At 45.5% G+C, this 20938-nt stretch overlaps 1 protein-coding gene across 1 annotated transcript in view; it reads left to right on the top strand.

Annotated features, from left to right (window-relative positions):
* Window positions 1–448: 448 nt before the first annotated feature.
* Window positions 449–20938, top strand: part of XPNPEP2 (X-prolyl aminopeptidase 2) — a 41556-nt gene continuing 21066 nt past the window's right edge. Inside the window, exons 1-8 of the mRNA XM_007527647.3 lie at window positions 449–859; window positions 5282–5355; window positions 8623–8733; window positions 9852–9915; window positions 11336–11440; window positions 11600–11686; window positions 13803–13949; window positions 19496–19597. Coding sequence (XP_007527709.1) covers window positions 805–859; window positions 5282–5355; window positions 8623–8733; window positions 9852–9915; window positions 11336–11440; window positions 11600–11686; window positions 13803–13949; window positions 19496–19597 — 745 coding nt within the window. The 5' untranslated portion in view covers window positions 449–804. The remainder of the gene's footprint in view (window positions 860–5281; window positions 5356–8622; window positions 8734–9851; window positions 9916–11335; window positions 11441–11599; window positions 11687–13802; window positions 13950–19495; window positions 19598–20938) is intronic.

Raw genomic sequence — 20938 nt, 5'->3', positions numbered from 1 at the left:
GTCTGGTGGCACTTTGTGGGGAGCAGTATGGTGGGGGGGGAGGCAGACAGCACAGCATTCAAGTTTTTTTTAATGCACTGGGGACTGGGCTAGAACCTGGGTCATGCACATGGCAAAGCAGAGCAGACTTACTCTCCAAGTGAGCTATTTCACTGAGGGGAGGGCGCCTCTTCTGAGAAGACTCACCCCAGCTGGTAAAAGCACCTCTACAGCTCTGAGCAACTTCCCCCCAGGGGGGTGCTCCCCATGTTGGGGGGGACAGAATACCTTTTGTTTTTTAATCTGTGACTTTCCAGCTTGAAGGAGGAGAAGGGGGGAAGGGAGAGGGAGGGAGAGCAGGAGGAAGCAGGGTAAACATCTATCTCTAAGCATAAGCAGGGCTAGAGCCAGAGTTCTGGGTGGGGAGCCTAATAGGAAACAGCTTGCTAGAGAGAGGGGGACAGAGCTGGGGAGTCTGGTTGCTGTGGAGGGGTTGGGGGAGGCGGGCTGATTGAGACCAGCTGCAGCTCCTAGAGCTCAAGGATCTTTGGACCTGCCCAGGGGCTCTGGACTCTGCCCAGGGATGGATCACACCTCATTCCTTGAGGCTGGGAGGCCACAGAGCTGCCTGGGGCAGCCAGAACTCCTCCACCCTCCTTCAAAGTCCTCAAATATAAGAGACCCCAGGGGACACTCCATCTAGCTGCCAGTCCTCAGAGCCTGACTGCTCCTGCCCCAGAAAGACCTGGAAGAAGACAAGAAACACAGCTCTGCCCTGTCTCCCCTGTCCCATCCAGCCTCCCTGCACCAGAGTCTGGAGATCCCATGGCCCGAGCCTGCACCAGTTGGGGTTGCTGTACCTGGCTTATCCTCACCTGTGGTATGTGTGTCCCTGTCTGTCCCTCCTGCGCTGGAAGGGCACCTCCCCAGTCAGAGGGCAGCTCTGGCCTCTCCCCTCTGGGCTCTGGAAGGGTTGGTATCAGGACTGGATCCTAGAATTCTCTTGGTCTCTACCTCCAGGCTGTTTTGAGGAAGAGAAACCACAGTGCCAGTCCTTGCCCCCTCCTCTTACCCCCAAGACTCAGGACAAGTCTACTTTGGCAGCTTTCCATCGCCACCTGTTTTAAAAAGAAAGAAAGAAAAATGATTCTGGCACTTGTTGAAAGGGCCAGGAAGACTTTATTCAAAGACTACAGCAAAACAAGGCCTTTGAGGGTGAGAAGGGGACTGGCGTGTGTGAGACAGCTGAGGACATAGATCCACCGAGCAAAGTGAGAGGTCAGCAAATGGAAAATCACGGAGAGGGGAGGAGGCAAGAGCGGGAAGATGCCTATGCCTCCTGAAATCACCTCTTGCTGAAGGTTGGAGGGGGGGATGATCAGTTGGGGTGGGGGATGAGGAAGTCGGATCCCCTATCAGGGATAGGGGATTCTTTGGAAACCAAATCAACAGGATTTATGCTAAGACTGGTCAGTACCAGTACAGCAAGGAGCAAAGAAAGGATAGACTCGGCTGTCAAGGTCAGGAATAAGGCTGGAAGAAGGCTTGAAGGAAAGGAATCTATATAATGTATGTTTTCTGTCATTCATGAGGCAGGGCCCTATCTGTCCTCTACGGTCACAACTAGGGGTCAGGCTTAGCATTAGAGTGGTCTCCCTTCCCTTGGCACCCTTTGCAGCAGCACCCCCTGCTCATTTATCCTGGGTCCAGTTCCCAAGCACCTGCCCTGTGCCAGGCACTGTGCCAGATATCACAGGATGACTTCTTCTGTCTTGGCGAACTTCAGGCACCAGCAGATCAGGGTGTCCAGAGGGACATTGGATGGCTTGTCCCATTCATTATACTCATGTCTCTATGCCAGGACTTTGCCACAGATTGTTCTCTACAGAAATGGGGATTCGTTTTCTTAATCAACACATTGGGTTTGGGGCCAAGGAGCTAACTTAGTGGTACAAGATGTGCCTTGGATGTGTGGGTCCCTGGCACCACATAAGACAGAACAAGTAGAATTCCATAGATGGTAGGCCAAAACTTTGGCCTCTCTCTCTAATTTTTTAAAATTTTATTTATTTTATGTGGTAGAATAGAAAGAAATTGAGGAGGGGGGACATAGAAAGGGGGAGAGAGAGAGAGAGAGAGACTGCAGCACTGCTTCACAGCTTGTGAAGCTTTCCTCTTTGCAGGTGGAGACTGGGGGCTTGAACCTGGGTCCTTATGCCTGGTAATATATGCACTTAACCAGGTGTGCCACCATCAATCCCCTTCCTCTCTCTGCCTCTCTGTCTCTGTCTCTCTGTCTCTCTCTGTCTCTCTCTCTCTCTCTCTCTCACACACACACACACACACACACACAAAATAGAAATTGGGCTGGGGAGCTGGTTCAGTGGTGGAGAGTATGCCTGGCATCTCTGGGTCCCTGGCTTCGATCAATGAAAGAGCAATGAAGATAGACTAAGCAAAACTCCATGGAAATCATGGCATTGCTCTAGTACCTCTCTCAAAGTAATTGGACTGTGAAGGTGACCTAATAGTAGAGCACATTTCTTGCATGTGTGAGGCCCTGAGTTCTTCCCATCACTGCATGAAACAGAGACCAAGACAAACAAAAAGCAAGGAGAGTGTGCATGCAAGATGTCCCAGGTTCAACCCCAGAGGCCATAAATAATCAGAGCTGACTGGTGTTATAGTAGAAAGACAAAGCTAGTAGAGCTCCATGGATGATAGAATGATTCTTTGATCTTTGTGTGTCTCTCTCTCTGGGTCTTCTTACTGCTCATAAAAAAATGGGGTTAAGGAGATGGCTGAGGGGTCAAGGTCATGTGTGAGACATTAATTGTCTCATCTCCTGGCTGAGTTTATGAGACCAAGGCAGTGGGGAAGAATATTCATACTGCTGGATCCCACTTAACTTCCTTTCATCTCTTAATCAGCCCACTTGAAAGGGGAAAATCAAGATCTCACTCTCGGGTATTTATAGACTTCTGGGGGGCTGATGCCCCTAAAACTCAGGGGACTGGAGGGAAGAAGTATCAAAGGCCACTGAGCTTGAGGGCAGGAAAGTAGAGAGTTTTCAGACCTACTTCAGTACCTTATACACAGTGGACACTCAGAAATCATCCACTCAGTAAAAACTGGGGGCTCTCCTTGTGTCACACTAAATTTGGAGCAAAGCCTACACTGGGAACAAAATCTCCATCCACTCTTCCTTCCGTATCACCAGCTTTCTATGTTTTTTTTTTCCTCTTCTCCTACTTCTTCTTCTCCTTCTCCTTCTCCTTCTCCTTCTCCTTCTCCTTCTCCTTCTCCTCCTCCTCCTCCTCCTCCTCCTCCTCCTTCTTCTTCTTCTTCTTCTTCTTCTTCTTCTTCTTCTTCTTCTTCTCCTCCTTATCCTTCTCCTCCTCCTCCTCCTCCTCCTCCTCCCCCCCCCTCTTCCTCCTCCTCCTCCTCCTTCTTCTTTGTTTTGGTTTGTTCGTTGGCCTAGGTTCAAATCACTGCTTTACCATTTCTTCTTGTTATATCAAACACCACGATATAGGTCCAGAGAGATGAAGGAAAGTGTCTTGAACCCAGGAATAGATTTTTGTCAGAGTCCAAAAAGATTCAGGGACAAAGTCAACAGTAGTGGTAGAATGGTTTTATTGGAAGGGAAAAAAAGCAAAAGTAGACAGTCAGAGAAGAGTTCCTAGGCATGTTCTGTGGTCAATAAGTTGCTGGTTTTGGAGTTTTAGTTTATATGGGAGGGAGTGTGGTTGAGATAGGTGGGACATTCTTTTTTTTTAAATATTTTTTTATTATTTTTATATTTATTTATTTATTCCCTTTTGTTGCCCTTGTTTTATTGTTGTAGTTATTATCTATGTCATTGTTGTTGGATAGGACAGAGAGAAATGGAGAGAGGAGGGGAAGACAGAGAAGAGGAGAGAAAGACAGACACCTGCAGACCTGCTTCACCGCCTGTGAAGCGACTCCCCTGCAGGTGGGGAGCCGGGGGCTCAAACCGGGATCCTTTCGCTGATCCTTGCGTTTGGCGCCACCTGTGCTTAACCCGCTGCGCTACCGCCTGACTCCCAGGTGGGACATTCTTAAGAAAGACTGGGTCCTTATTCATTAGGGCCTGAGATGGGAATGAAATAACTAGAAAAGGTGGAGTTTTCCTGGAATCCATGATCCTCTTTCTGACCATACTTGTTTATTTGAAGACTGTCATGGTACCAGGTGCATGACTGGTCTCCTCTCACTTGTTATGAATATTTTATTCTAATGACAGTATGAGGCTCAAGGTCATGTAGGGGACATTTCAGTCAACATCTAGTTTGTGAAAAAGAATATTACATGCAATACTGGGAATGGAACTCAGAACCTCATACTTGAGAGTCCAACACTTTGTCTACTGCATCACCTCCCAGGGCTTAGTTGCCATCTTGTTTCCAGTGGCTTCTTCCAGTTTTTGTTTACCACTTGGACCTTAAGGCAGTGGTCAATCTTGTATTCCATGAGCTCCTCTGGTTTCTCTCTGACATGGCAGTGGCCATGGGTGCTCCCTCCTGACTCATTTATACTGCCTCACCTGGGAGAAAACTTGGGTGTGTTACCAAGCCCTTTGGGGGCCTCATTCTCCTTCTCTGTGGAGAGTAGACAAGAACCCACACCATGCAGGACTGTGGACATGCCCAAGCTTGCTGAATCCAATGTTTGGCATACAGTAGAAACTCTTTAAATGCTAACTCACCTTTCACCACCAAATCACGATGTAGAGCCGGGGTTGCTGGCCTTACATATATAAAAACAACCCTATAATGATAGGCAGAGATTCAGATTGTAAGAAACAGTACAAATGGGCCTTAAATTTAAGTAAAGCCAGTATATACAAAAATTAGATTTATAGAAGAGTAAAATGAAGGTGGGGTGATTATTTACTGAGAGCCTCCAGAGCATTTCAAAGAAAACTTGATTACAGAAATTTAATTTACACACAACTTATCCAGTTCAGTAGACCCTGAAAAGACCCAATTAGATTATAAAAGGGGAAAAATGGATTTAATGAGCATTAAAACCCATCCAAAGTGGCAATCACTTGTCGATGAAACCAGTTTTGTTGATTGTGACCCAGGGTGCCATCCAATTCAGCCTGATTTCTATGAAATGTAATTATTTTTATCCTCAAGTAGAGTTGGACAGCTTCCGTGCTTCAAAGGATAGACTCCCTGCAGGGACATGGAAAGAATAGGAGAGAAGGTTGCCCTGTGCTTTTTAGGAATTATCTGGTCTCCAACTTACCCTGGACTTTTCTCTTCATTTCTAGTTTGCACTTGGGGTCACCCAAACCCAGTAGACCTTGGAAGACAGGATGTAAGAAACTGTTCAATCAACCCACCGGTGAGAACCTGGCTCTGCCTTGTCCCTTTGATGACCTTCCCAGCCCTCTCCTCCCACCACTTGGGTACCCTATTTCTGATTAACATCCCACCTGGGCAGGTGGAAGCACAGTCTCAGGAGTCTGGCATTGCCCCACCCTTTCCTTACCCTCAGCAATCTACTTCCGAATCAGGCAGAGAAGGGAGAAGGGAGGACAAGAGGGCTAGTGCCTCCCAGCTAGTATTTGTCTTAAGTTAAGCCTGTGTTGGGAGGAAGACAGGAGGGAAAAAAACAATCATTCTGAAGGAAGAAGTAAAGGAAGGAGGAAGACTAGGCTAGAAGAGCTAAGCCCTAAGTGTGTGGATAGGAAAAGGTTCAGCATCCTGAAACTGATGGGAAACATTCTGAAACTAATTCTTTCTTCACTGAGAGTGGGTCTAAATGCCTTTTCAGGCAAGCAAGGGGCAAAAGGCTAGAGCTGTAGGCCAGCAGTTCACTAAAGGCAGCCATTTGCCTGCAGTGGGGACTTGATGAGACCATAGGGCCAAAGCAGGTAGGGTGGACCAACCATATTGCTTGGAACTAAAACAAATGCCAGGAGCCAGGTGGTAGAGCATCTGGTTAAGCACTCACATTACAGAGCACAAGGATCCAGGTTTGAACCCCCAGTCCCCACCTGCAGTAGGAAAGCTTTGCGAGTTGTGAAGCAGTGCTACAGATATCTTTCTGTCTCTCTCCCTCTCTACATCCCCATTCCCTCTCCATTTCTAGCTGTCTCTATCCAATAAATAAATAAAGATAATTTTAAAAGAAACAATAGTATCAAACATGAAGAGAATGTTTAGTAGAAACCAAAAATGAAACCCAAAACTCACTTTTACTTTAAGAGGAAAAAACCCACTTTAAATAAATAATAAGCTGGAGAGACAGCACAATGATTATTCAAAAAAACTTTCATGGGACCAGGTAGTTGCAAACCTGGTTAAGAGTACACATTACCATGCGCAAGGTCCCAGGTTCAAGCCCCTGGTCCCCACCTGCAGGGGGAAAGCTTTACGAATGGTGAAGCAGGGTTGCAGGTGTCTCTCTGTCTCTCTCCTTCTCTATCTCCCCTCCCCTCTCAATTTCTCTCTCTCTATATATATATCCAATAATAATTAATTAATTTTAAAAAAGAATTTCATGCCTAAGGCTCTTAGGCCCCAGGTTTAATTCCCAGCACTACCATAAATCAGAGATGAGCAGTGCTCTTCTCTCTCTCTCTCTCTCTCTTTTTCTTCATTTCTCTCATAAAATAAATAAATAAATAGCTGATTTGGAAAGTATCTTGCTGAACTATGTTCCTAACTTCAGGGGTGGGTGGGTGGGGGACTCATTCCTTTTCCACTGCCATCTGGGGCCAGTGAATGGAAACTTGAATGAGTCCTCACGGTAGGATTACCAGCTGATACCAAGGCTGCTCAGTTACATCTGAAGTTTCCGTAGTGACTATCTTTAGTATAAGAATGTCTCAGGAGTCAGGCTGTAGCACAGCAGGCTAAGCACACGTGGCGCAAAGTGCAAGGACCGGCCTAAGGATCCCAGTTCGAGCCCCTGGCTCCCCACCTGCAGGGGAGTCGCTTCACAGGCGATGAAGCAGGTCTGCAAGTGTCTTTCTCTCCCCCTCTCTGTCTTCCCCTTCTTCTCTCCATTTCTCTCTGTCCTATCCAGAACGACGACATCAATAATAACTGCAACAATAAGACAACAAGGGCAACAAAAGGGAAAATAAATAATAAATAAATATAAAAAAATTTTTAAAGTATGTCTCAGATATTTTGTATGGGACAAATTTATATGAAAACCTTGTTTCTTGTTTAGCTAAAACTCTAATTTCAGCTAAATTTGCTGGGCAAGGGGCTCCTGTGTGTTTTTGTTTGCTTGTTTGACTGATTTTTAAGATTAATTTCACTGAGAGGGAGAGAGAATAGATTGGAATATCACTGGCATATGTGATACTAGGGATGAACTGAACTCAGAACTTCATGCTTCTAAGTTCAGAATGCTACCACTGAACCACCTTCTTTTTAATTTAGTTTTTTTTATATTTTTATTATCTTTATTTATTAATTATAAGTTCTGGGAGCCATCCAGAAATTGAGAGGGAGGAGGGAGACAGGGAGAAACAGCAGTGGTTCACCACTTGTGAAGCTTTGCCCTTGCAGACAAGACCAGGGGCTTGAACCCAGGTCCTTGCACACTGCAACACGGGCATTCAACCAGGTGGGCCACCACCTGGCCCCTTTAACTTAATTTTTTTTTTGCCTCCAGGGTTATTGCCAGGGTTATTGCCAGGGCTCGGTGCCTGCACCACGAGTCCACTGCTCTTGTAGACCATTGTTTTCCCCTTTCGTTACCCTTGTTTTTTTTTTGTTTATCATTGTTGTGGTTATCACTACTGTTGTCATTGCTGACATTGGATAGGACAAAGAGAAATAGAGAGAGGAGGGGAAGACAGAAGAGGGGGAGAGAAAGATAGACAACTGCAGATCTGTTTCACTGCCTGTGAAGTGACTCCCCTGCAGGTGGGGAGCTGGGGGCTAGAACCGGGATCCTTACGCCGGTCCTTGAGCTTCGTGTGTGCTTAACCCTCTGCGCTATTGCCCGACTCCCTTTAATTTAATTATTAAGATATATTTTACTTAAGATATATATTATTTATTATTATTTATATATTATTTATTATTTATTTAATATATATATTATTTACTTAAGATATATATTATTAAGATAGATTTTCCTTGTTAGTGAGAAAGTGAGAGCACCAGAGCATGACTCTGACACATACTGTGCTGGGAATCAATTGCAAGACCTCATGCCCAAGAGACCAATGCTCCATCCATGACACCACCTCCCAGGCCACAGTGCACCATGTTTTTATTTGCTAAGTTTGACAACTGTACACCTAGGTGTTCAGAAAAGCATAGTTCCATGACTTGGTGGAGTTCCTGGACTCGGAGGCCCCACACAGCTCTCATTCACCCCCATACCAGAGTCAGGTCCTATCACTGTCACAAAGGGTCCCTCTCCAAGCTCAACATCTTCAGCTCTGCTCAGCCCAGGAACTGAAGTCTGAATTATCCCAGAATCACACGAACCCCATCCTCCTCCGGACAAGCCCAGCCTCCCCATCTGCCAACCCTGCAACAATAGAGGTCAGAGACCTCTCTGAAAACTGGGGACCCTGACTTCATTTTTCTCTAAGCAATGTGTGTCTGTGTGTCTTGCTGCCTCCCTGTCGCCTGTCAGTACCTTCCAGTGACTGCAGTCAACACCACAGTGCAGCTCTCAGCCCTTCGCCAGGTGATGCTCACCCAGAACCTCTCTGCCTACATCATCCCAGATACGGATGCCCACATGGTGAGGACATCTCCCTGGCCCCGCCCCTCTACTGCCCTCTGAGAACTCGCCACCAGCAGGCCACTGTTCAGACTCAGCCCATGAGGGAGAGGAAGGAGTCTCCAAAAAGGAGAGGGAAATGGGGTGCTGAGATGGGAGTTTTAGGACAACTGAAAACATCTTCTCCTTTCCATAGAACAGGAAGTATGCTCAGATATCAAGCAATGACATTTAGAAGCAACTTGAGAGTTAGTTTTGATCCATTTCTAGATGGCAGGTCCAGAATGAGTACTCAGGGTACCTGGCCTCCGAGGCCAGAAAGTAGACTGGTGATTAAATTTGGAAAGCCCAAAGTTCCTTTCCAGCCCAGTCCTTCTGGAAACATAAAAAATAGAACCTTGAAACCATCTGGAGTCCTGAAATATGGGGATTTGAATAAGTTAAAGAGGAGGAGGAGGAGGGAGCAGGAGACAACTTCTCCCTCAAACAGATCCTCCTACTCTGACTCATTAAACCCTTTTCTACCTCTGATTCCATGGCCCCACTATCTACCTTCTCAGCACCAGTCCAGTGGGAAGAGAAGGCATGCTGGGTGTCCAAGAGATTACTTGGATTCTTTTTTTGACACTTGCATGGAAGGCTTAAAAGTCTTGAGCAAGTGTATTAATGAACGTCTCTGAGGCTTGGTTTCCTCCTCTGCAGAATTGACATGAATTATATTTGTTCATTGTGAAGAACAAAGTATATTGATGTGTATAAAGTCCTCTTTGTGAGTTTATAGGGATGGACCTGGTGTATTGTGCTAGACTCGGTGGTTGGGGGGGGGGAGCTGCTGGAGAGAAAAATCCAGAAGAACCAAAAAACTTCACCCCACACTGCGAAGGATTTGTGTCCTGCCCAGGGAAGCAAGGATTCTGTTGTAGAACATTCCAGTGCTGGACTGTGTATTTCCAGAGATTAAGAGTTGCTGGAGGGGAAGGAAGGTCTTGAGAGCTAGAGGAATTCCAGAGGGTTTCCCAGTAGAGGTGTCAGGAGCACTTTGGCTGAATCTGAGTAGACAAGGAGAACTGGGATGTGGCTAGAATGCTTTCTGTGGGTGTGACTCAAGAAAAAGGCTAACCATGTTGTTGATTTCCTAGAGCGAGTACATCGGAGAGCATGATAAGAGGCGCATGTGGATGACAGGTTTCACAGGGTCTGCAGGTGACAGCCACTACCCAGCCCTCGTTGCATCACTGGTAGATCAAGAGGTGGTCACAAGGCCCCTGATGTGGCTTGTTCCCAGGAGCTGAGTCCCCAGGACCTAGTGACCCAAGGTCCTTGAGTTTCTCTTTCACTTTACCACCCAAATGGGTCACCAGGCAGGTGCTCCATTAGCTTCCCTGGGGACATATCACACAGACCACTGTCCACACTTCTGTGGGAGCTGGGTGGCATCCTTCTTGACTCTCCACCTTATTGACTCTCCACCTCTTTCCCAGCCAGACCAGGCCTCCATTTCTGGATCAGTTACTGCTTCCACACATGGCCACTAGGGGGTCCGCTGACTCCCTTCCCACAATGTCTCACTTGGGTATAGAGTTGTACTGGGTTGCCATGACACATTTTTGCATAGAAAAAAAAAAAAAAAAAAAAACACCACATCATGACTTTTCCAGAAGCCTGAGAGTTGGCCAGTCCCCAAAGGGACAACGATCACTTTATGAGACCAAGAGAGGCACAGATATGAAGGCTCTGTAGACTCCCAGTTTCTGACACATGCCCACCCCACCCCCCCAATCCTGGCCACTTGAATGAATATGCAAGCATCCCTTGCCATTGTTTATTTTTCTTAATTAATTGTTATAAATATTTTTATTTATTTGTTTATTTTGGATAAAGACAGAAATTGAGAGAGAACAGGGAGAAAAAGAAACAGCACTGCTCCACCACTCACGAAACATACCCCCTCCCATGGGTGGGAATGGAGGCTTGAACCCCAGTCCTTTCAGACTGATGTGTGCTCTCCACCATGTATGCCACTTTGTGGCCCCCCATCATTCTTATTATTTATTTTACCAGAGCATGGCTCAGCTCTGGCTTATGGTGGTACTAGGAATGGATCTTGGGGCCTTGAAGCCTTCAGGAATGAAACTCATTGACAGAACCATTATGTTGTCTCTCTCCCACTCTCCCTTGCCACTCTGGAAACATTCCTCCCCTGACTTCCAAGCCAGCTTGCCTCACCCATCCTGAACCCTTCTCTTTGCCTGTCCTCAGCCAACCCCCTGGCTCTGTGATTGTTGGATCAGCCACCAAGTCTAGGTGCCGACTCCCATCTTTCCTGCAAGCACCTCTGTGTGTCATTGCCAGTCTGGGAGGGTGAAGTGTGGACCCCGTTTCTCCCATTAAAGGCCCTAATGTCCCTCAGAGTAAAGCAGAAGTGCTGCCCCAGGCTACCCCTTCAACTACCCCTGCCCTGCCCTCCACACACACCCAGCAGCTCTCTTGAAAAACTCTTGCCTCACTTCTGGCAAGGAGAGCCACTTTTTCCAGAGGTCCTTGGAGCCAACCTCAGAGCCAGCCCTAACACAGGCCCTCCTGGCCTTCTCCCGCCCCTCCATGTCACGCTGTTCTGCCTCAGGGACCGCGGTGGTGACTATGACAAAGGCTGCTCTCTGGACTGACAGCCGCTACTGGACTCAGGCTAAGCAGCAGATGGACTGCAACTGGGAGCTCCATGGGCAAGGTAAAAGGACTAAGCTGGAGAAGATTCTGGAGGGAGGTGGGGCATGCAAGGCATGCAGGCCCCTGTGGGAAGTATAGGAATTTCAAGGGTTATGTCAAGGAGGGCATGCACAGCAGGATCTGGAAAGGATCTCAAGTGAATTTTGTGTCTGTCCCTCAGTTGGCACCTCTTCTATTGACACCTGGATCCTTGATGAGACTCCTTCTAGAGGGCTCGTGGGCTTTGACCCCTTCCTCCACTCCATTGGTAAGTGCCATCTGCCCTTCTGTCCATCTGTCCTTTTGTCCACACCAATAAGGACTGCTACACCCCCCACACACACACACACCACACACTCAGTGAAAAAAGGCAAGGGCAAGGTAATGCAAAAGACTGAAGGGTTTGAACTTGTGATTACAGAAGAGTCAGTGACAAGGATGGATTCATGGGCTGTGTAATAAAATACCCCCCCAAATGATTGCAGATTATTTAATGTCTTCTTAATGTCGCGCTGTGGCCTTACACATGTATGATTCTACCGTTCTTGTCCACCAACTGCTTATTATTCTCACTTTAGATAGATAGGAATGAGGGAGGGAGGGAAGGAAGGAGGGAGGGAGAAAGATACCACAGTGTCACTCCACCATCCATGGAGCTTCCCTTCATGCCGTGGTGCTCCAATGTGGTGCCAGGGCTCAAACTCAGGATCTCTTACATGGTAAGTTGTACATTCTACCAGGTGAGTTATCTCCTGGCCCCTGAACCCAAATTATTTTAAAGGCACAATCAGTCTAGTGGGTACAATATAACAGCATGAGATCTAGTGGATAAATAGACCAGGATGTTCTTGAACCCAGGACCATCCTTGGTGCCTGGAACTCTGTCAAATAGGGCACTAGAATCATTCAAGAGGACTCTTCTGGAAGGCCACTTGGAAGGCTCAAAGGAGTTGAGGATTCTGAATGAAAAAGCACAGCCCCTGTCTCCCAAGATTAGAACTCCTGGAGTCCTGGGTCCTCTGGCAACTCTGCCACCAAGGGCAGCATCCTCATGAGTATATACTCAGAGTCCTGTGCTTCAGAACTGGCTTCTTTGCCTGCCTTTGCAATAACCTGAATGGCAGCACCCTTCATTTGGGCTGTGGTGTTGAGACACAATTCAAATGGACATCTTCAAAAAGAAGCTCCCATAGTCACTGGCACTTCCAAAGACCAGCTTGGACCATTGACTGGGATTGGATTCAGGGCAATCAGGTTTTGAAAGTAAAAAGGAGAGGGATTGGGTGGTGGTGTACTTGGTTGAGCGCACATGTTACAGTACTCAAGGACCTGGGCTTTGAGGCCCCAGTCCCCACCTGCAGGGGGAAAGCTTTGTGACTGGTGAAGCAGTGCTATAGGTGTCTCTCTGTCTCCCTGCCTCTCTATCTCCCCTACCCCCTCCATTTCTGGCTGTCTCTATCCAATAAATAAAGATAATAATTTTTTAAGTTAAAAAAGAAAAGAACCTGGTTGAGTGCACACATTACCATGTACAAGAACCCAAGTTCAAGTCCCCAGTCCCCTGCGCCCACTGCAGTGGGGCAAACTTCATATGCAGTGAAGCAAGGCTGCAGGTGTCTCTTTCTCTCTCCCTCTCCATCTCCTCCACCATTCCCAATTTCTCTTTATACTATCAAATAAAAATAAATGGTGAAAGAAAGAAAGAAAGAAAGAAAGAAAGAAAGAAAGAAAGAAAGAAAGAAAGAAGAAAGACGGAAGTGAAGGGACAGGAGATCATTCCACAGGAAAAGCACATTCCTTACTTGAGACCCTAGGTTTGATCTCTGGTACTATATAGGAGCACCATGGACAGCACCAAGGGACTGAATGGTGGAGGGGTGATTTTTGTCACCCTCTCAAAGCATAAAGCAAAACCTAGGCCAGGGCTGAGGAGACAGCATAATGATTCTACAAAAGACTTTTCATGCTCAAGGTTCTGAGGTCCTAGATTCAATCCTCAGCACCACAATAAGCCAGAGATGAGCAGTGCTCTGGTCTCAGCATCTCTCTCTCTCTCTCTCTCTCTCTCTCTCTCTCTCTCTCTCATTAAATAAATAAAGAAGTATGTGTTAGAAAAAAAAAACTGAACCAGAAAGGCTGTTCAGTAGCATTGGTTATAACACAAAGTATTGGCTTTATTGCCAGACAGCACATTGAGAGAGAGAGAGAGAGAGAGAGAGAGAGAGAGAGAGAGAGAGAAAATGCACCCCAATAGTAGTTATGTAGTAGAGGCATTACAGGAGGCGAACAAGAGACAGAGTGGGCAAGCACTGACTTTACCTGCTTCACAGTTTGTCCTGATGTGTCACTGGGTGGGGACAAGTGACTCTTTTTCGTCTCTGCAGCCTCCTGGGAGAGATACAACACAGCCCTCCAAGACTCTGACAGAGAGCTGGTGTCCATCCCTACCAACCTTGTGGACCTGGTGTGGGGACCAGAGAGGCCCCCCATTCCCAGTGGGCCCATCTACGCTCTGCAGGAGGAGTTCACAGGTAATCTCCTAAACAGGTTATAGTCCCCAACTTGTGGCCATGTGGGTCCTCAATTGCTGCTCCTTTGGCTGTAAAATTCTTTCCAAAATGTGACAGTGAAGGAGGAGGGAGGGAGATAGCATAATGGTTCTGCAAAAAAAAAAAAAAAAAAAAGATTTTCATGCCTGAGGCTCCAAAGTTCCAGGTTCAATTCCTTGCACCACCATAAGCCAGAACTAAGCAGTGTTCTGGCTATAAAATGAAAAGTTGTTGTCGTATAGCACCAAAGTAAAAGACTCTGGGGTGGGTGGGTGGGTGGGAGAATACAGGTCCAAGAAGGATGACAGAGGACCTAAAGAGGGTTGTATTGTTATATGGAAAACTGAGAAATATTATGCATGCACAAACTATTGTATTTACTGTCAAATGTAAAACATTAATCCCCCAATAAAGAAATTTTAAAAAGAGAGAGAGAAAAAGAAGAAAAGAAAAGTTGTGTTGAAGATATTTTAAAGATGGGGTCCAAACCTTCCTGTGCATCCAAACTGGTTCACCTGGGATGTTTGTTTAGAATGAGATTTGGGGACTTCCCCCCTCAAAGAGTTAGGATTCAAAAGTCTGTTAGAAAATGTTAGAACAGTGGTCTGGGAGGTGGCATAATGGATAAAACATCGGGTTCCCAACCATGATGTCCCGAGTATGATCCCTGGCAGCATATGTACCAGAGTGATATCTGGTTCTTTCTCTCCTCCTATCTTTCTCATGAATAAAAATAAATTCTTTTTTAAAAAAGAAAGAAAATGTTAGGATAAAGAACATTAGGATTTATAACAAGAAACAGAAAGAGAGAGAACCAGAGAGTCTGAGAAAGATGCAGGGGGGTCGGGGGAGAGACACCCCTTTCAAGAGAGAAAATGGCATACTGGTCACAGAAACCAGTTTCAAGTTTTCCAACCCCAATGGGGCCACTGGTGAGGAATTTAGATGTGAGATAAGCCGAGGCCAAGCAGGCCCAGAGAGACCAAGAGGAAGTAAATAATAAGATTCAAGGTCTGTCTGTGGCACCGATTCATTCAGGTTCAAGTTCTGGCCAGGCCACAAAGGAAACTTGACTGACCCCAACTCCGCGAGCATCAGTCATCTGGACACAATTTCAGTATGTCGTAAAAGAATAGCACACTCTGATTCTTGTAATCATAGAAGCTGAAGCCTAACCGGCATCAGACTACTATTGACTGTGAATCAGTATCCAGGAAGTCATCAGGTCCCTCCCAGGGAATTCTGAACAGGCCACCAGGCTGGGGTTCCTCAGAATATTGAGTAACTTGAGAGGCCCCTTTCCACACTTGGGTCCACATGTACTTCTTGTTTGGGATGAAATCCCCAGAGCAGGAGGGGAGTTTCAAAATAGCAGGTATGATGAAACCACTTCAAATCATGTACAATTTTTTCTTTATCTGTTAGGATATAATTTACAGGATCTTTCATCCTGCCTCTGGACAGTTTTTGTGTTGTTTTGTTTTGTTGTTGAGAAACTTGTTCTCCAGTACGACTCAGTCATAAGTAGAATGCATCCCATTCAGATAAAGGAGTGCAATTATGCTGGGAAGAGAAGGGATTTGAGGAGAAGGTCTTGAGAGGGGGGAGGTGGGAGTGAGAAGTTTCATAGGTTTTGTCACTTCCCACAAGGGAAGGGAAGGAAGCTGAGACTTTGCAGATCACTCATCTTTAAGGCAAAGCCTTCTGGACCCTGAGCTGTGTTTGAAAGATCAATAATGGAATCTCTGAGCTTACAGAGATCAGAGAGACTTTCCCTGCAGCCACGGGTTTTAAAGGGTGGGGGAGGACAAAAAGCAAAATGCGACAGGTGGGCTACTCAGAGACAGGAGTCTGCAGGAGGCAATTTTAATTTACTCACATGCACTATTTCAAGAATCTAATCGCATCCACGAATCATGATTCTAAGTGAAAGAGGCCAGTTCTGGAAAGCTCTGCATTGCCTGGCTGCATATGCAGGGACTATTCAGCAGAGGCCAGTCCACAGGGACAGATTCCTGCTTGCCAGGAGCCAGGGCTGGGGGGGGGGGCTGGGAGGGAGTGCCTGAGGATTATAGGTTTTCCTTTTGAGATGATGAGAATGTTCTAGAATTAGGTAATGGTGGTGGTTGCACAATCCTATGAGTTTTCTTACAATCACTGAATCACTATTTAAATTTATCAATCACTTTGAAAGTAGTTTTAGTGCCACATTTTTAAAATTTAATATGTATTTTTTCTTTATTGGGAGATTAACAGTTTACAGTCAACGAGTGCTACATTTACTTCACCACACACACACACACACACACACACACACACACACACACACACACACGAACAGACAGGAACACACAATACACACACCAAAATATACATCCCCCCTCCCCAAAAGCTCTGGCTCTTGTTGAAGAGTTTCACGTCTTTCTGTAGTTATCTAATGACATGAAGTAACCATTTATCCTCATCTCAGAGTCCAGCCAGGAGCCTTCATGTTTATTATGACCGTCTGCCAGCAAATTCCCAGTCCTGCCTGGGGCAGATTGTTTCGATGCAGGGAACAAGAATAAAAGAGGAAACCTAAAGTCTTTGAACCAAGCAAGATTAAACAACCCAGAAAAGACAGCTCTGTGTCAGTCTTTAAGGACACTGGTAGCTAGAAAGTCCAGTGACTACACAGATTTAGTGTGGGTTGTACAGTCAATCAGACCTGGGTTCAAATCTCAGTGTAACCCCTCACCAAGTATAGCACCCCAGATAAATCATTTCACCTCTTTGATGCCTTAGGATGCTTAAGTGTAGAGTGGGACACACAGGGTTAAAGCCATGCACACATATCTTATCTATGGATTAGTATGCACTGAGGCTACTGCAGGGTGGATAGCTGCCTTCTTCATGTCTGTTCTGCTTGTATATTTGTTGATCAGAAATTTTATTTTTTATTATCTTTATTTATTGGCTAGAGACAGCCAGAAATTGAGAGGAAAGGGGGATGATAGAGAGACACCTGCAACACTGCTTCACCACTCACAAAGATTTTCCCCTGCAGGTGGGGACTAAGGATTCGAACCCAGGTCCTAGCATATTGCAATATGTGAGCTCAACCAGATGTGCCACCATCTGACCCCAAACCAAATTTATTTTGTTTTTTGTTTGTTTTGTTTTTACTTGTTTATTTTTATTAGTGATTTAATATTGACTTACAAAAATTGTAAGATATTAGGGGTATATTTCCTTCCATATGGTTCCCATCACCAGAGTTCTGTGTCATCATCTCCTCCACTAGAAACTGTTGTAGTTCTCCTAAGGTTACTGGTATGGACTGATTATATATATTCCCCCTCCTCCCCATTTTTCTTTTAAAGGTCCTGCCTTCACTTCCTTTCTAAGTCATTCCTACACCTGTTACTACTTCTAGATGTCCTTCCTTTTTTCCTCTTCTCCCTTAGATAAGAGAAACAGTGCCTGGCTTCCTCTCGTGTTTTCCAGAGTCACTTCCCATTTATTGATGGCATAAAAACAAGATTTCTGGTGACAAATGCTTCAGGTCCTAGTGGAACAGTTCACTTCCCCTATCATTACCCCTCTGGGAGTATAAACCAAAGTTCTTTTGCAGGGTGCAGAAGGTGGGAGTTCTGGCTTCTGTAAATGCTTATGGTAGAATGAATTAATCAGAAATTTCTACTAAACTTAAAGTAGACTGAGATGCCATTGCAGGTTCAATCCCTAGAATGCCAGAGTTGAGCAGTAAGTATTCTGATCCTCTCTCTCATAAAAGATTAGTAAATTAATAAATGGTTTTTTTAACCAACTCTACTAAGTCAGATACTATTAACAAAATCAATCCCCCTTCTCATGTGTGCATCAACAAGACATGAAAGGACTAAGTGATCAGCCCAAGATCCCGCAGCTCATAGTGGGAGAGCCAGGATTTGAACCTGGAGCCCATGTTCCTTATGACTATACAAATAAGAATGTGACACCTGACAAGGTGATCTGTTGGGGAGAGAAAAAGACTAGAGTGAAAGTTCTAGAGAATGATCACTTACTGCAGGGACTCCACAGGACCACCAGTGTGTGTGTGTGTGTGTGTGTGTGTGTGTGTGTGTGTGTGTGTGTGTGTGTGTCAAGTATCTGTAACCCCCCATACTTGTTAGAGTGTAAATCCTTGTATTTTTTTGTGTTTCGTTAAGAAATGTCATGGGTGGTAAGTAATAGGAGTATATTTTATTTTTGTTACTGAAATAAATAAAATTTTAAAAAGAACTTTGGTGGTAGGTGTAGTGTGGAACTATACACTATAATTTTACAATCTTGTAACATAGTGTTATTCAAAAATTAAAAAATTAAAAAAATTAATTTTCTTCTGGGGAGCTGGGTTGTGGTGCACCCAGTTAAGTGCCTACCAAGGATCTGGGTTTGAGCCCCTGCTCCCCACCTGCAGGGAGAAGCTTCACAAGTGGTGAAGCATGTCTGCAGGTGTCTGTCTTTCTCTCTCCCTCTCTATCTCCCCCTCCTTTCTTAATTTCTCTCTGTCTTATCCAATAAAATGGAAAAGATGGCTACCACGAGTAGTAGATTCGTAGTCCCAGCACTGAGCCCCAGAGATAACCCTGGAAGCAGATATATATATTCTTCTGTATTAATATCTGCATTTAATGACACCTTCATGAACTACTACTACACTTTTCTATATTTTCTGGTCATAAAAAATGGATGGGGTCAAGTGGTTTCACACCTGGTAGAGTGCACATGTTACTCCGCACAGGGGCCCAGATTCAAACATCTGGTTCCTACCTGCAGAAGGGAAGTTTTGATAACAGTGAAGCAGTGCTACGGGTGTCTCTCTTTCTTCTCTCCCTCCTATCTCCCCTTCCCTTGTCAATTTCTCTGTGTCTTATCAGATGAAAGAAAAAATCTGAAAAAATGTTTCTAATAGAATGTGACAGGAAAAAAATGTTCTTCTGATTTTATTTTATTTCATTTCATTTCATTTCATTTTTGCCACCAGTTATCACTAGGTCTCAGTGCTAGCACTATAGATCCACAGCTCCCAGCATCCATTTCTTCCTTTTTTTTTCTCTTTCTTTTTTATTTTAATTAGCTAAGACAGAGTAACTGAGAAGATATAGATACATACATACATACATACATACATACATACATACTTCCCTGGAGTTTGGAAATGGGGGCTTGAACCCTGGTCCTATGCATGATAGGTAACATGTGCCCTCAACTAGATGCTCCATTTGCTTGGCCTCTGGTTCTGCTAATCTCTCTTTTTTGTATTTTTTTTTTTTATTTTTTAATGAGAGGGAGAGAGAGAGAGGTGGACTGACTAGACCACTGTTCAGCTCTGGTTTATGGTGGTGCTGGAGACTGAACCTGTGTCTTTTGCAGAGCCATTACTCTGTCTCCTCAGCCCTGGTTCTGATGTGCTTAAAGACATGGTACTTGCTCACCGCAACAGAGTCCTCCTGGGCAGAGAGTGCCCAAGGGTAGGCATGTCCTCATGCTGTCTTTGCTTGTAGGGAGTACCTGGCAGGAGAAAGTGACTGCTATCCGCAGCCAGATGCAGAAGCACCAAGAGGCCCCAACAGCAGTCCTACTGTCAGCGCTGGACGAGACAGCCTGTGAGTATGGATTTTCATTCACACGCACAAACACACACACATACACACACACACACACACACACACGCACACACACCTCAAGGGTAGGCAACATAGGGCTCCTCTTCCAGTGACCCTGCAACCAACCACTGGTTCCTGTGCTGGGCAAGAACAAAGGAAAGAAGCCAGGGAACAGAAAACCAGGGTCAGTGCACAGCTCCCAGGCCCCGTCTCACCATGGGAAGAGGCTCAGCAAACACATCATGGTTGCTCCCCCTCTGACCCTGTTCTGTGCCAGAGGAGCTCAGGGCTTCGTACACGGCCCTAACCCCAAGTATTCTAGGAACTTACAGGGACTATATACCGACTGCTGGCTTGGAGTCTGTCTTCTTAGGGGAGAAAGAAAGATTCCATATGACAGGGGAGATAGCATAATGTTTCTGCAAAAGACTTTAATGCCTAACCCTCTGAAGTCCTAACTTTAGTCACTTGCACCACCATAAGCCAGATCTGAGCAGTGCTCTGGTGGAAGGAAAGAAGGAAGGAAGGAAGAAAGAAAGGAAGGGAGGAAGGAAAGAAGGAAGAGAGGAAAGAAGGAAAGAAGGAAGGGAGGAAGGAGGGAGGAAAGAAGGAGAAGGTGAAGGAAGGAAGGAAGAGAAAAGGAAAGAAGGAAGGGTGCGAGAAGGAATGGGAGAAAAAGAGAGAAGGAAAGAAAAGGAGAGAGAAAGGAAGAAAGAAAGGGAGAAAGAAAGAAAGAAAGAAAGAAAGAAAGAAAGAAAGAAAGAAAGAAAGAAAGAGAAAGGAAGGAAGAAGGAAAGAATCCATAGATTTCATTAGGGCTTCAAGGACACCAGCCAACCACCCCTACACACACTCCAAAGACTGAGAAACATTCACCTGGCAATGTGGTTCTATGCAGAGCACAAGCTTCTTATGGGGGAGGTCTTGGACTCTAACTCCAACACCTCCCAAAAATTGACTTTTTAATAGTGTGTTTTTTTAAAAAATATTTTAAGGGACAGGGTGATAGCACATCCAATAGAACACAGGCATTACAGTGCATAAGGAGCAAGGTTCAAGAGCCTGATTACCAACTGCAGGAGGGAAGCGTACGAATGGTGAAGCAGGATTGCAGGTGTCTCTCTCCCTCTCTATCTCCTCCTTCCCCTTAATTTCTCTGTCTCAATCACTTTAAAAAATGGCCACAAGGAGCAGGGGAGTTGTTTTGCAGGCACGAAACCCTAGCAATAACTCTGGTGGCAATAAAATTAATAATAATAATTAAGCGCTGTAGGGAGGTGGCTCAAATGTAGAGTGCTTTCTCTGCATGCTTAAGGCCCTGGGTTCAATCCCTGGCACTGT

The sequence above is a fragment of the Erinaceus europaeus genome, chromosome X (genome assembly GCF_950295315.1).
Source record: "Erinaceus europaeus chromosome X, mEriEur2.1, whole genome shotgun sequence".
Lineage (NCBI taxonomy): Eukaryota > Metazoa > Chordata > Mammalia > Eulipotyphla > Erinaceidae > Erinaceus > Erinaceus europaeus.
The sequence above is the reverse complement of the archived record's forward strand: the minus strand, read 5'-3'. Positions and strand labels throughout refer to the sequence as shown.